Source organism: Pseudochaenichthys georgianus, chromosome 12 (assembly GCF_902827115.2).
Source record: "Pseudochaenichthys georgianus chromosome 12, fPseGeo1.2, whole genome shotgun sequence".
In the NCBI taxonomy this organism is placed as follows: domain Eukaryota; kingdom Metazoa; phylum Chordata; class Actinopteri; order Perciformes; family Channichthyidae; genus Pseudochaenichthys; species Pseudochaenichthys georgianus.
In genome coordinates this window covers 15,711,098-15,724,513 of record NC_047514.1, presented here as the reverse complement: position 1 = coordinate 15,724,513, position 13,416 = coordinate 15,711,098, and the positions used below count along the sequence as shown (strand labels likewise).

At 44.3% G+C, this 13,416-nt stretch overlaps 1 protein-coding gene across 1 annotated transcript in view; it reads left to right on the top strand.

Annotated features, from left to right (window-relative positions):
* The window catches only part of pappaa (pregnancy-associated plasma protein A, pappalysin 1a), a 132,798-nt gene that overhangs the window by 24,761 nt on the left and 94,621 nt on the right, over positions 1 to 13,416 (top strand). The window contains exons 4-7 of the mRNA XM_071205085.1: positions 7,775 to 7,920; positions 8,186 to 8,479; positions 8,870 to 9,062; positions 9,358 to 9,479. Of these exons, the coding sequence (XP_071061186.1) occupies positions 7,775 to 7,920; positions 8,186 to 8,479; positions 8,870 to 9,062; positions 9,358 to 9,479 (755 nt within the window). The remainder of the gene's footprint in view (positions 1 to 7,774; positions 7,921 to 8,185; positions 8,480 to 8,869; positions 9,063 to 9,357; positions 9,480 to 13,416) is intronic.

The window sequence follows — 13,416 nt, the reverse complement described above, 5'->3', positions numbered from 1 at the left end:
TAGCACACTTTTAGATATTAAGCTTTACAAAGCATGAGCCTTTGAGATGTTCACTTTTATCATCATATTAACCTGAGTTCACTTAAGTGGCACACATTTGCTCTGCACTTCAAAAAACAAGGCACCATTTTTAAACTTTTGATTTGCTAAAATGTTTAAAAATGTTAACAGACAGACTTTACTGTTAATGATATACGTATATAATTGATAAAACTGAACATTGAAACGTTGCACTATTGGATTACATCTTTCGGAAAATCTTTCCAAATGTACTATAAGATATCCAAACAGTAAGGCAGTTCATTCTGCATCAACTTGGATATGATCAATCAGTTTCTATTATTTGCTAAAGCATTGTCACTGATGGTACATAACGTGCAATTGCTATACATTAAATAACGTAAAGTACCTTCATTTATCAACTATCAATTACTTTACAGTGTTTCTGTTACATGATGCAAGGTTTTATTATATCAAAAAGTACACATTGCCTAAAGAAGAGTGAAATCACTTATAGTACTGGTTTTTGGGAGGAAACTATAGATTACTTACGTAACCCCAGTTCTCAGAGTAACATGAAGTGAGATGTCTCACTATGGGATGCGCCTCATCGCGGAGCAAACAGAAGCATCAATCTCCTTACGCCAATCCTGATTGGCTGGTGATCTTGACGTCAACGTCAGGGAATCACCCCCTATAAGTAGCTTGCGCCACGACGCATGCATCATTCAAAATAAGCACCTCTTCTCGCTTCACCATAGCAAGGAGGGCCGTCTGGTGAGACATCTCACTTCATGTTACTCTGAGTACTGGGGTTACGTAAGTAACCTATAGTTCTCATTCATAACACTCCATTCGATGTCTCACTATGGGAAATTGTAGCTCCCGTATTGCCAGACGAGCTTATCTCGAAAATCACCAACCAACCAGAACTTAACAGGTAGAGTCCCGACTCAACAAGGTGCCCAGCACTGCTCAGGCCACGCTTGGAGCGGAGACGTCTAGCCTGTAAAAGCGGACAAAAGTGAGCGGCGAGGACTTGCTCGCCGCTGCACAGATGTCTTGGATGGAAACACCCTTGAACAAAGCCCAGGATGTAGCCAGGCCCCGAGTCGAGTGAGCCCGCAGACCCGAAGGTGCTTGCAAACTCTGACTCGTATAGGCCAAAGCAATTGCCTCCACAATCCAGTGGGAGAGCCGTTGCTTAGTAACAGGCTTGCCCTTGTGAGGGTTAGCCCAGGACACAAAGAGTTGGTCATTAAGACGAAGCTCTTTGATCTGTCCATATATGTGCGTAAAGCACGGACTGGACACAACAGATCCTGCTGCTGCTCCCCGGAGGAAACCAGCTGCGGAGGAAATGCCTCAATGTCAATTGGGATACAGCAACCAACCACCTTTGGTGTAAAGGCAGGGTTGGGCTTCAACAACACTCTCGTTTGCCCTGGGGCGAACTGAGTGCATGAGGGATGTACAGTGCATGAATGTCACTGACCCGCTTGGCGGATGCCAGGGCCAGTAACAGCACTGTCTTGAGTGACAGATGTTTCATTCGTTTCGTTTCGTGATTTACGTGCACCCGCTGGAGGTCTCTGCTCCAGAGACCCCTCACCGGGCGACCTTCGCAAATACCCTATCAGCCTGTCTGACATGCGTCCGTGGTGACCACCTTCCGTGAAAGGACAGCACCCGTAGGCGCGCCCCGTACTAGAAAAGTCGGGTGCGGCCAGTGGCGTAGTGCCACCACGCATTTCATAATAACCAATACTCTCCGCACGCCGTGGCCCGCGGGGTTTAGTTTTATTATGTGAAATTTTATGTTATCATGTTGAGCAGGTGCTTTACGAGGACATTTGTCTGCGTAATCTGACTCTGCTCGGCGGGCATTATATAAAACCCTCCTTTCTAGGAGAGAGAGAATCTCTCTCTCCAGAATATGGGTTGAGTCTCCCCGGGCTTGTGAATACAGATAGCCCGAGAAGCGAGGGGGGGTGACGGTGACTTGGAGTCTGTAGCTCCGTGTAACTGTCTTGAGAAACCCAAGCAGATGTCGTGAGCATCTCCCGCTGTATGCTCCTTAGAGCCAGCTGAGATGTCACGTCTCTTCCCCTCTGAGTCTCTATTTGTTGTGTTATGGGGCCCTCCAGTGTCTGAGCACTGTGGTGCCCCATTTCGACAATTCCCACCGACACAGCGCATGCGTGTGGCGGTGGTGCCCTTACGGCTCCAGCCGGCACTGCGCATGCCCGTGACGGTGGTGCCTTCACAACCCCAGACGGCACTGCGCATGCGCGTGGCGGTGGTTCCTTTACAGCTCCAGCCGGCACTGCGCATGCGCGTGACGGTGGTGCCTTCACGACCCCAGCCGGCACTGCGCATGCGCGTGACGGTGGTGACTTTACAGCTCCAGCCGGCACTGCGCATGCGCGTGATGGTGGTGCCTTCACGACCCCAGCCGGCACTGCGCATGCGCGTGACGGTGGTGCCTTCACGTCCCCAGCCGGCACTGCGCATGCGCGTGACGGTGGTGCCTTCACGTCCCCAGCCGGCACTGCGCATGCGCATGACGGTGGTGCCCTTACAGCCTCAGCCGGCACTGCGTATGCGCGTGACGGTGGTGCTTTCACAGACCCGTAAATTGTCCGCCCTTTGAGAGAGGCCATAGCTGCTCTCAGAAGGGGAACAGTTGACGGACTGTTTATTGTTTTTATTGTTTTCATTTTCATTTTTTCGAGCTGCGCCCTTGGCTCGAAGCCTGGATGCGTCAGCGGCAAATGTTTTATGACAGAAACATCAATAAGTGTGTGATATGTGTTTATGCGGACTTGAGGATGGTGTTGAGGCATCTCTCGAGGCGACGGGAACACATTTAGAGCTGGGGAACCGTAGACTTCCAGCTCTGTCACAGAGGGGAGAAGGAGGGGCTGTCACGCCGCTCGCTTCTTCTTCCTCGACTGCTGGCCGAAATTCTGGGTTGGCTGCGCCTGGGCTGCAGCCGGAACCGGAGATTTTCTAGGCCAGCTCGCCCTCGTCCCCTGCCTGGTCTGGGGACTCGGGGCGGACTGCGACCTCTGCGTTTTCGGTATTTTGAACCGAGCAGGGTTCGGGGGAGCTTGGATGAAGGGCTGCCGCTGCGAAGGCAGAGGTGGAGGGCCTCCTTCTTTTTCGACTCACATCTCCTCTGCATGGAGGCAAGAGCGGAGCCGAAAATCCCCTCGGGAACGATGGGTATGTCAAGCACATCCTCCTTTTCCCGGTCTGGGAGGTTGGTGAGGTTGAGCCATCTAGCTCTTTCCTGCACCACCCTGATCCCCATTGTTTTGCCCGTGGCCTGGACGGCGCAGCGTTGGACACGGAGACAAATGTCTGTGACCGCGGCCAACTCGTCCAGAACGGCTGGTCCAGGATTGCTCGACATATCCTCACAGAGCTCCGCTTGGTATGCGGTCAGCAGTGAGGAAACATTCAGAGCCCCGGTGGACAACGCTGCGGCTCTGTAGGACCGTTCAGTCATGGTCGACTGGAAACGGTCCACCTTCGCTGGTAGCGTGGGGTTCCTGCTTGGTGACAGGCCCATCCTCGGTAGGAAGTGGGCTGCCACCAGCAGTTCCATCGGCGGTATGCGGAGCAAGCCGAGCCTCTCCATACCGTCGCAGTCTAGGGAGGAGGCACCCTGGATTGGGGCCTTGTTGCTAAAGGGTCGGTCCCTCCACGAGACCAACACCTCATCCAACATCTCCGGGAAGGAGGAATTGCCTCCTTGTCCTCGTTGCTTGGGGAGAATCTTTCCCCTCGTAACGGGACCTGGCGGTCTCCTTGGCCATTTCGGGCCACGGGATGTCTAGCCTGGACGCAGTGCGCTGACACGCGGCCTGCAGGTCCATGCTCAGACAGGGCGAAGCTGGTGTGCTATCGCCCGGGAGAGCAGCCATCGCTCCCGGCTTTGCCGTTTGAGCCGATGACATGAAGATATCTTCTTCTTGCTCATCCGAATCAGACAGGAGGGACTCAGAGGTGTCCTCTTCGTCCCCCATGTAGTCTAATTCCAGGACATCCTCCGCGGGCGAGACCATGGTGAGGTCTCGCCGGGAGCTCCCGCCTGGTGAAGCGTGGGGCTCCGTTCCCGCGTCTCTTGCCGCCACCGGGTCCCGGCCTGACACGGCGTGGGGTCCCGGTTCCGCAGCTGCCGCTGTTAGTGAGCCCCAGACCGACACAGTGAGGGGCTCAGTCTCTGCGGCGGACTCCCCCGTGTCTTTATTGCCAAAAGGCGAATCAGTGGACATGAGGGAGTCCTGTTCCAACAAGCTAGCTTGGTGTGCTAGCCGTCGGTGGAGGCTCTTTCGGGTGAAACGGGCACAATGCCCGCACGAGCCGGGGTTGTCGATAGCCTCCCGGGCGTTTTCCAGCCCGAGGCAGGACGAGCAGACCTGGTGTGAGTCTGTGCCTGCTATCTTCAACCCGCAGCCGCATAAAAGGGGCCTCCGAGTCCCTGACTCCTCTGGTGTGAGGGGGAGAGGCGTCCATCTTGTTCGCCTCGTGGCGTGGAGAGGACCCGCTCGTAACAGGTACGTCGTTGAGAGAAAAGTGTTACCAACCCGTCCTTAATCCGGAGAAAAAGGAACGGTGTGGGTCCTTTGTGTCAATATACTTCTAATCCTTTTCTCCTCCGTGAGAGAGAAAAAGAAAAGCGTCCTCGCTACCGTGGTGACGGTAGTAAGGGGAAGCTAGCTAGCAACAGGTGTGTTGCTAGCTTGAAAAAATCAGACCTACCTTACTTTCCGGGGAAGAGAAGGGCGAGGTCGATTTCAATACTAACTGGCGTTAGTATTACCGTCTTCCTGCAAAGCAGAAGGAGTAGCCGGCAAGCGCCCGTCGACCGAAATGGTTATATTTGGGTTCAGTCTGTGGACCGTTAAGCTTGTCCGGCTACCATCGAGATGTGCTCTGAAGCGAGAAGAGGTGTTTGAATGACGCATGCGTCGTGGCGCAAGCTACTTATAGGGGGTGATTCCCTGACGTTGACGTCAAGATCACCAGCCAATCAGGATTGGTGTAATGAGATTGATGCTTCTGTTTGCTCCGCGATGAGGCGCATCCCATAGTGAGACATCAAACTCTCCTTGCAATAGGACCAGGTACAAAGGAGCATGGGCGTAATTTCCACTTTTTTTTTTTTTGTACGCAAGTGGTCATCATCACAGAGGAGCGTCTGTGTGTGTGTGGCAGGAGCACATTTTGTGTGAGAGAGAGACAGAGAGAGACAGAGAGAGTTATGGGGTTGTTGTTAGCATCTGGTGCTAGCTCGGAGCTAACGGAGATTAGAAGCTGTTTCAACAATAAGGAGAGGCTGAGATAACATCAGCTCAGGGAGGTAAAGGACTCACTGAGTGATTATATTGTACACTTTAGTCTAAGTTATCTCAGTGGGTCTCAAACGGTTTGGTCTTAACAAATATTTCCATCTATTTAATATAGTTGTTCAAAATAAGTTAACAAATAATTCCAATGTCAGTAAAAAATTAAAAACACAGTTTGAAAGGGGAGTGATTAGTAAAATATGCATAAATAAAAAGAAAGAATGCAGACTAGGTAAGATAAAGATAGGAGAGAGTAGTATATCAATGATGTGTTATTGGTTGTGAGCATATTCTAATGGTTTTTGGAGTATTGAAATATATACAGTTCTGTTTCATATGAGTGTTGAGAGAGCTGTATCCATAAATCTCTTAATGTGTGCACCAGATTGATGCCTTTAACTTCAATTTACAGAAAACAATTGTGCATGCCCCCGGACCCCCCTATAGGATGTGAGATAATCACAAATAAAACAGGTTCATGGATAGATAAGTTTGCACACTCATTATATACACTACACATTTTTCTTGGATTAGTTAACACCATAGTCTTTTAAATCGAGAACAATGTTTCATTACGGAGGGCCCCCTGTTTTGTGTCCCCCCCACTTCTCAAACCAAAGTTACACTCTTGCAAAGGAGCATGCTGTTTTAGCCTCAGTGTTTTCACATTACATGTTCTTATCTAAACACATACAAAATACCAAATATTAGGCAGGCAAGTGGGTCACACAAATTAGGTCAAAACACACATCGCACATCATTTTTGGGGCTAATGCTGTGTTTTTGTTACTGGTAAACTCCTGTGTATCCATTGTGTATTTAAAGTCAAAGAAAATGAATAAACTATCACTTTAGCATATGAAACAGATCATTTAGTCATCAGATAGGACCAAGCTTGTTCAGCTGCTCTGCCAGGACCACCAGCAAGGCTCTTAGGGAGGAACTTATTTGATGAGTTCATAAAACGAGTGACAGTTTCACTGCTGGAAAGATATCTCATTGTGTTGAATGATTGCAGTCATTAGAGCTGCAGTTATCTTCCCCAGGGCAGAGACAACATATTATGGAGAGGGAGAATATCTGAACAAATACATAAAGTGTCAGGCTGACTTAACTGAGTCAGACTGATCTGAGATGATACTGTATCAGAAAACGTTATATCATTCCTGCATTTACGGTAGATTTGTTTTCATGGCAGCAGTATCACCTTCCTAATATGCAGTACAATACATGTTTCTGTTCATTTAAGGCTGGTGTAAAGAGTTGAATACATGACATCATAAATAAGCCAGGCATGAACCATTCACTGTCCATTTCCATCAGTAGTCCATTCAAGTAGAATATAAAAGGGTCAGCCTTTAAAACCATGAAAAACATAAATAACAAAAATATGTTTTCTTTGTCCCACTGATACAGTCTTATTCCCACCAGCACCTGTTTGATATCTATGTGGGTTGCCATTACATCTCGTACACTTTGTTGAAATAAAGTAAAGGACACCCATGACGTGTGCTGTTTATCCACGATTTAATGTCTCCCAACACATAACATCGAACATCATAGACATAAATAACGTTGTGGTTTGGCATTTTGTGTTTCCACAAAAACTCCACTCTCCAAGAGATATACTATACATATAGTTTGGGCTGTTATACTTTTTATTTGCTTATAGCACCTCTCAGAAAACACATTTCCCAGCATGGTTTGTTATCCCCCTTTCAAGTAAATCAAGGTACGAAATTAGCAGCGACTACAATGCAATTTAATGGATTGACCAACAAATATATGATTGGTCAGAATGAATACCATCCCTATTCACAGTACAGATCTGCAGTGCCAATCAGTGTGCCAAAACCTCTAACTAAACAAGACATTACCAACAATCTATTTGTTATGTCCAAGTGAAAACATACTTCAGGCCCCCTTAGGGAGAGCAAGGTGATTCACTTTGGCATATTGGTTTAACACCAACTGTTTGCAACCTCACACGGTCAATTATTCCTCTTATCCCTACACACTTTCATTTTAATGACCATGGCAATGGCCAATACACACTAAGTAAATACTTACAATTGACAGACACCTATTTCTTGGTTCTATCTTCTTGAAAGATAACTTTTGACTAGAAAAATAATTGCTATTTGTATAACTTTGTCTTGGTTATGTCTGCATCTACTGTGAGAAGACTACTCTCATTGTAGAGCCATTAAAACTCACCTCTTCAATCTGGCTTTTAATGTGTTTTTTAATTTTTGTATTATTTGACTTTAACTATATATTTATTTGTTGTTCCTTTCTTTTCTTTTCACTATATCTGTAAAGCGTCTTTGAGCACCTGTAAAAGCGCTAACAAAATAAATCTATTATTATTATTATTAACTTATTGTGAAATACTTTGTTTGCTTTTAATCTTCCAGAGCCTATTTGGATGTGAAAGAGGTGAAAGAGATTCTGAACTTGGATGGCTCGACTCACCTGAATGTCTTCTTTGCCAATTCTTCTGATGAAGATCTGGTGGGGGTTGCCACTTGGCCATGGGACAAAGAGGCCCTCACACATTTGGGTAGAATACAAACAACAACACAAACATATGTGCACACACACACGTCCTCTCTTTGGCAACCTAGATAGTTGATTTTGAGTAATTACAGTTCAAGCCCCAAGCAGTTTTTCTCTTAATCACAGCTCCAACAGAGAAGAATGTGATAACGAAGCTGAGGTTGCACATTAATAATGCATTGAATCTTACTCCAGTTATACTATTACTTTACACTACACTAGTGAGTAAATGCATTGTTTACATCGTGTGTCCTTTCTCTTTTTCTTAGGTGGAATTGTGCTGAACCCTTCCTTCTATGGTACGTTTGGTCACACTGACACAATGGTCCATGAGATCGGTCACAGTCTTGGTCTTTATCACGTCTTCCGAGGTATATCAGAAATCGATTCGTGTAATGATGCGTGTTTGGAGACGGAGCCCTCGATGGAGACTGGAGATCTGTGTGCGGACACCAACCCCACCCCCAAATTCAAAGGGTGCCACGATCCTGAGCCTGGCAACGAAACATGTGGCGGTCGGCATTTCACACACACGCCTTTTAACAACTACATGAGTTATGCAGGTAAGAGAGAGCCTCCACATAATGTTTTGTTACTTATCCAGGCAAAACATTACAGTTATACCGCTCACATGCAACTGACACAGAGGGATCACCATGGAGGAATTTGTTGAGTCTGTGTGCATACAGAGACAGGTGTGGAATTTAGCAGGGACATCTCATGGGAAAAACGCAGCGGGGGGCACACCTTTTATGTGCAAGAGTTAAAACATGATTTTGTTGTCACAGTTAACTGGGAAAAACAAAACTGCTAGGTGGTGCCAGGTGGTTTATTTTATTCATTGGATCTAGACAAGTGGAATGATTTAACACCTACTTCCTTTTGTTGTCTCTGATCAAACCAAAATACACTTTCCACCTCTTACACTAACCACCTCCTTCTGTCACCTGCAGATGATGCTTGTACAGACTCCTTCACACTGAACCAGGTGGCTAGGATGCACTGCTACCTGGACCTCATCTATCAGACCTGGCAACCTGCCTCCAAACCTCCTCCAGTGCCAATGCCACCCCAAGTGGTGGAGCAGCATCATAATTCCATCACCCTGGAATGGTTTCCACCGATTTCTGGACACTTTTACGACAGGTGAAATGAGCTACATAGGTTGCCAAACAGATGCGGGTGTGTATGGTAATAAAGTTGACCCAGATTAATTACATTATTGATTATTGTTTGAGTTCATATAACAAGTAGTGACATTGAATGCTCAATTAATCTTTTACAGACTCGGACATCTAAAATGTAGCCAAGTAATTATAGCACCATTTTAATCATCTTTGTCACATGATTTGACATTACTGTATGTTTAATATACTGTTTACAATTTGGGTGTTTGGCCTGTATCTAAGTTGGTTGCTGTGCCTGTCTCTTGGTTTCCTAGAGATGTGGGATCAGTGTGTGATAAATGCACTGAGGGGAGAGTCCTCCTGCAGTATGCCTCCAACTCCTCCTCCCCACGACCGTGCGCCCCTTCTGGACACTGGTCTCCACGAGAGGCTGAAGGTACTGTACGATTCTATGTACTAATATTAGTGATTGCTTCTAGGTCTCCATTAAAAATAGCTGTGTTTTTTTTTATCATAATTAACTGTTCCTACTCAAAGCACATTTATAACATAAAGAAAAGCCACATCCACATTTAATTCAGAGTTTTCAGTATGACAATGTAATTTGAGGTTTGCCTTTGTTAATATTTGTAAATCAGTACCTAAAAAATTGGGTACTGACTCAACTTTAAAACATGACTGGATTCATGGCAACATAAAACATAAAAGAATCAAAGAGGCCACTTCTCTGCATGTGACCTTATGCAGCTATTGTTGTCGCATATAATACACATTAGACACTTTGCCACACAAGGGTAAATGTATATCATGTTGAAACTAATTGTATGAACCTGTGCTAATTTTTTTGTGGATATCTGAAATTAGAATAACAAGTGGTTAAATTCGGTTAGATGATATGTACAACTGAATTATAAATATTTGTAATTAGTAGTCCAATACTTATAAATGGCAAAAGTAGTTGGAATCTAACTGGTCAAAATTAAAGCTATCTACATTTGAGTTTTTCCAAATCAAAATATAATTATAGAATTACATCACTAACTTCACAAATTGATGTTGCAAATACCAGTAATGAATGTACTGTCTGGCTAATACATATCAAAACTGCTTACCATAACAGTGTGTGTAGCAAGGGCAAGTCTGGGCAAGTCTAAAACGCTCTGTGTGTAAACCAACTATACTCTATTTTCCCTCTTGGAAGGGGTCCCTGTTTTTAGGCAGCACCCGATTCTCTGTTAACTGTGCCTGCGCCAGCTTCTCACTGGATAACACAGCTGCCGTTTCAAGCTGTGATGGTGCATATTACTTACTTCCAATAACATACTGTAAATCAAGGTATTTATTTACTAGTTGCATAACATCCTGATAAGTGTGTTAACTTATGCACTTGTGTAACTGTATACGTGTGTCTACCCTACATGCATTCATCAGCATTATTGCATACAAATAGCACCTGTTATCGAAGGACTGGCGGTGTTCTCATAAATCTCTGCTACTCTATACTCTGGAGAAAAGTTTCTAAAGGAAAAAAAACAAGAATGAACACACATGGATATGGATTCAGGGAGAGGGTAAGAGAGGGTTGGTGGGATGGAAACCACCCAAGATAGTTAAGATAATTGCATGTGGTAAGTGACATTCAAAAGGGAGGATCCTTGGTTGATTGAAAACAGCAGTATGGATTAATGGAAGTGAAAGGTCCAGGATGTGTATGTTCCCCAACATGTGTGTGGGCATTTGAGTTGTGCAAAAGGAGGTCTGCGTTCTACTGTATATATTACATTTTCAATACATACAATGTACAAAAACGCATTTGCAATAGAATGTACAAAATGTTTGCTTTTGTGTAAGTGTGTATGAATTAACTCAATGAGCCATAACAGAAAGCATATGTGTCACTTTATGGTCAGATCCAAGGTTTTATTAGAAGCCGTCTCTAAAAGAAACAAAGTCTCAGGGCTTGCTGGTTTACATCATGCCATGCAAGGTTTATCTGCTTGACTTCCCAAGATCAGAGGGATCAAACAATATGATCCATTGGTGTATCACATAATTAGCTCCAACAAAACACAACTCAAGTGCCCTTAGAGAGGGCAACGGTTGTCCTTTTACCTGTCAAATCAACACTAGCCTCTGCATAGTTTTATCCTGCCTGGGGCTAACACCTTACACAACATAAAACACTTTCGGCAAATTGACCCTCTCTACACCTCACATTAAAATCAATCTCGTATCTAGATTGTATCTCCGATAACATTTACACCCGGTATTAATGGTTTCCATAGAGATCCAGCTGAGATCTGATCTCCATGTCCAGCTCAAACAACCAAATGTCACATCCCCCTCTCGTTTGCACGCTAAGCATGAAGAGTACTGTTTATATAATTGCTTTGATTTACCAGTCATTGCCATGACTATAGGACGCGTGAAAGGAAAGGAAAGTGATCTTGAACTTTTTGGATGAAGACTGGTTGTCAAACCTGCCGCATTTCTTATTTCCAAGGCAAGGCAAGGCAAGTTTATTTATATAGCACTTTTCAACACAAGGCAATTCAAAGTGCTTTACAAAAAATGAAAGACATTAAGCATTAAAAAAGAAAAGCTAATAAAATAAACATTAAAAGAAAAAAAATACATGGATAAAAGTTACAGTGCAGTTTAAGATATGAATAGTTCAATTAAAAGCAGCGACAAAAAGAAAAGTCTTCAGCCTGGATTTAAAAGTAGTAAGAGTTGCAGTGGACCTGCAGGTTTCTGGGAGTTTGTTCCAGATATTTTCAGCATAATAACTGAACGCTGCTTTACCATGTTCAGTTCTGACTCTGGGGACAGAAAGCTGACCAGTCCCTGAAGACCTGAGAGATCTGGATGGTTCATAATTTAGCAGGAGGTCAGTAATGTATTTTGGGCCTAAACCATTCAGTGCTTTATAAACCAGCAGCAATATTTTGAAATCTATTCTTTGACACACAGGAAGCCAGTGTAAAGACTTCAGAACAGGAGTGATGTGATCCACTTTCTTAGTGTTAGTGAGGACTCGAGCAGCGGCGTTCTGAATCAGCTGCAGCTTTCTAATAGATTTTTTAGTGAGACCTGTGAAGACACCATTGCAGTAGTCGAGTCTACTGAAGATAAAGGCATGGACAAGTGTTTCCAAATCCTGCTGTGACATTAGTCTTTTAATCCTAGATATATTCTTTAGGTGATAGTAGGCTGATTTAGTAACTGTTTTAATGTGACTGTTGAAACTCAGGTCAGAGTCCATGACTACACCTAGATTTCTGGCTTTATCTGTTGTTTTGAACATTGCACACTGAAGCTCAGTGCTAACTTTTATACGTTCTGACTTGGCTCCAAAAACCATTACCTCAGTTTTATCTTTGTTTAATTAGAGAAAGTTCTGACACATCCAGTCATTGATTTGTTCAATGCACTTACTCAGTGTTTGAATTGGAGCATAGTCTCCTGGTGAAATTGTTACATACATTTGTGTGTCATCTGCATAGCTATAGTAACTTATTTTGTTGTTTTTCATTATCTGAGCCAGTGGTAGCATGTAGATGTTAAAGAGAAGAGGCCCCAAGATGGAGCCTTGATGAACCCCACATGTCATATTTGTCAACTCAGATGTGTATTTACCTATAGAAACAAAGTTGTTTCTGTCCTTTAAGTAAGATTCAAACCAATTTAGAACTGTTTCCGAAAGTCCCACCCAGTTTTCCAGTCGGTCTAGTAATATGCTGTGGTCAACAGTGTCAAACGCAGCACTGAGATCTAATAATACTAACACTGAAGTTCTGCCACTGTCTGTGTTTAAGTGGATGTCATTAAAGACCTTTACAAGAGCAGTCTCAGTGCTGTGGTTTGGACGAAAGCCTGACTGGAACACATCGAAACAGTTATTTAAATGCAAGAAATTACTCAACTGTTGAAAAACAACTTTTTCAATGATTTTACCTAGAAATGGGAGGTTTGATATGGGCCTGTAATTGTTCATTACTGAAGCATCTAGATTATTCTTTTTTAAGAGCAGTTTAATGACTGCATTTTTCAGGGCCTGTGGAAAAATACCTGAGTGAAGAGATTTGTTTACTATATGAAGTAGATCTGAGGCCATGCAAGGAAAAACATTTTTGAAAAATCCTGTTGGAATAATATCAAGGCAGCAGGAGGAGGATTTCAGAAGTTGTATAATGTCCTCTAGGTTTTTATCATTAATCTGATGGAATTGTGTCATGATGTCTGAATTGATGTTAAGTGGACACAGAGACAACACATTTGCTGTTCCTGATGCAGAGGCACTGACTGCTTGTCTGATTTTCTGAATTTTGTCAGTGAAAAAGGAGGCAAAGTCATTGCACGCCCTGGTGGAT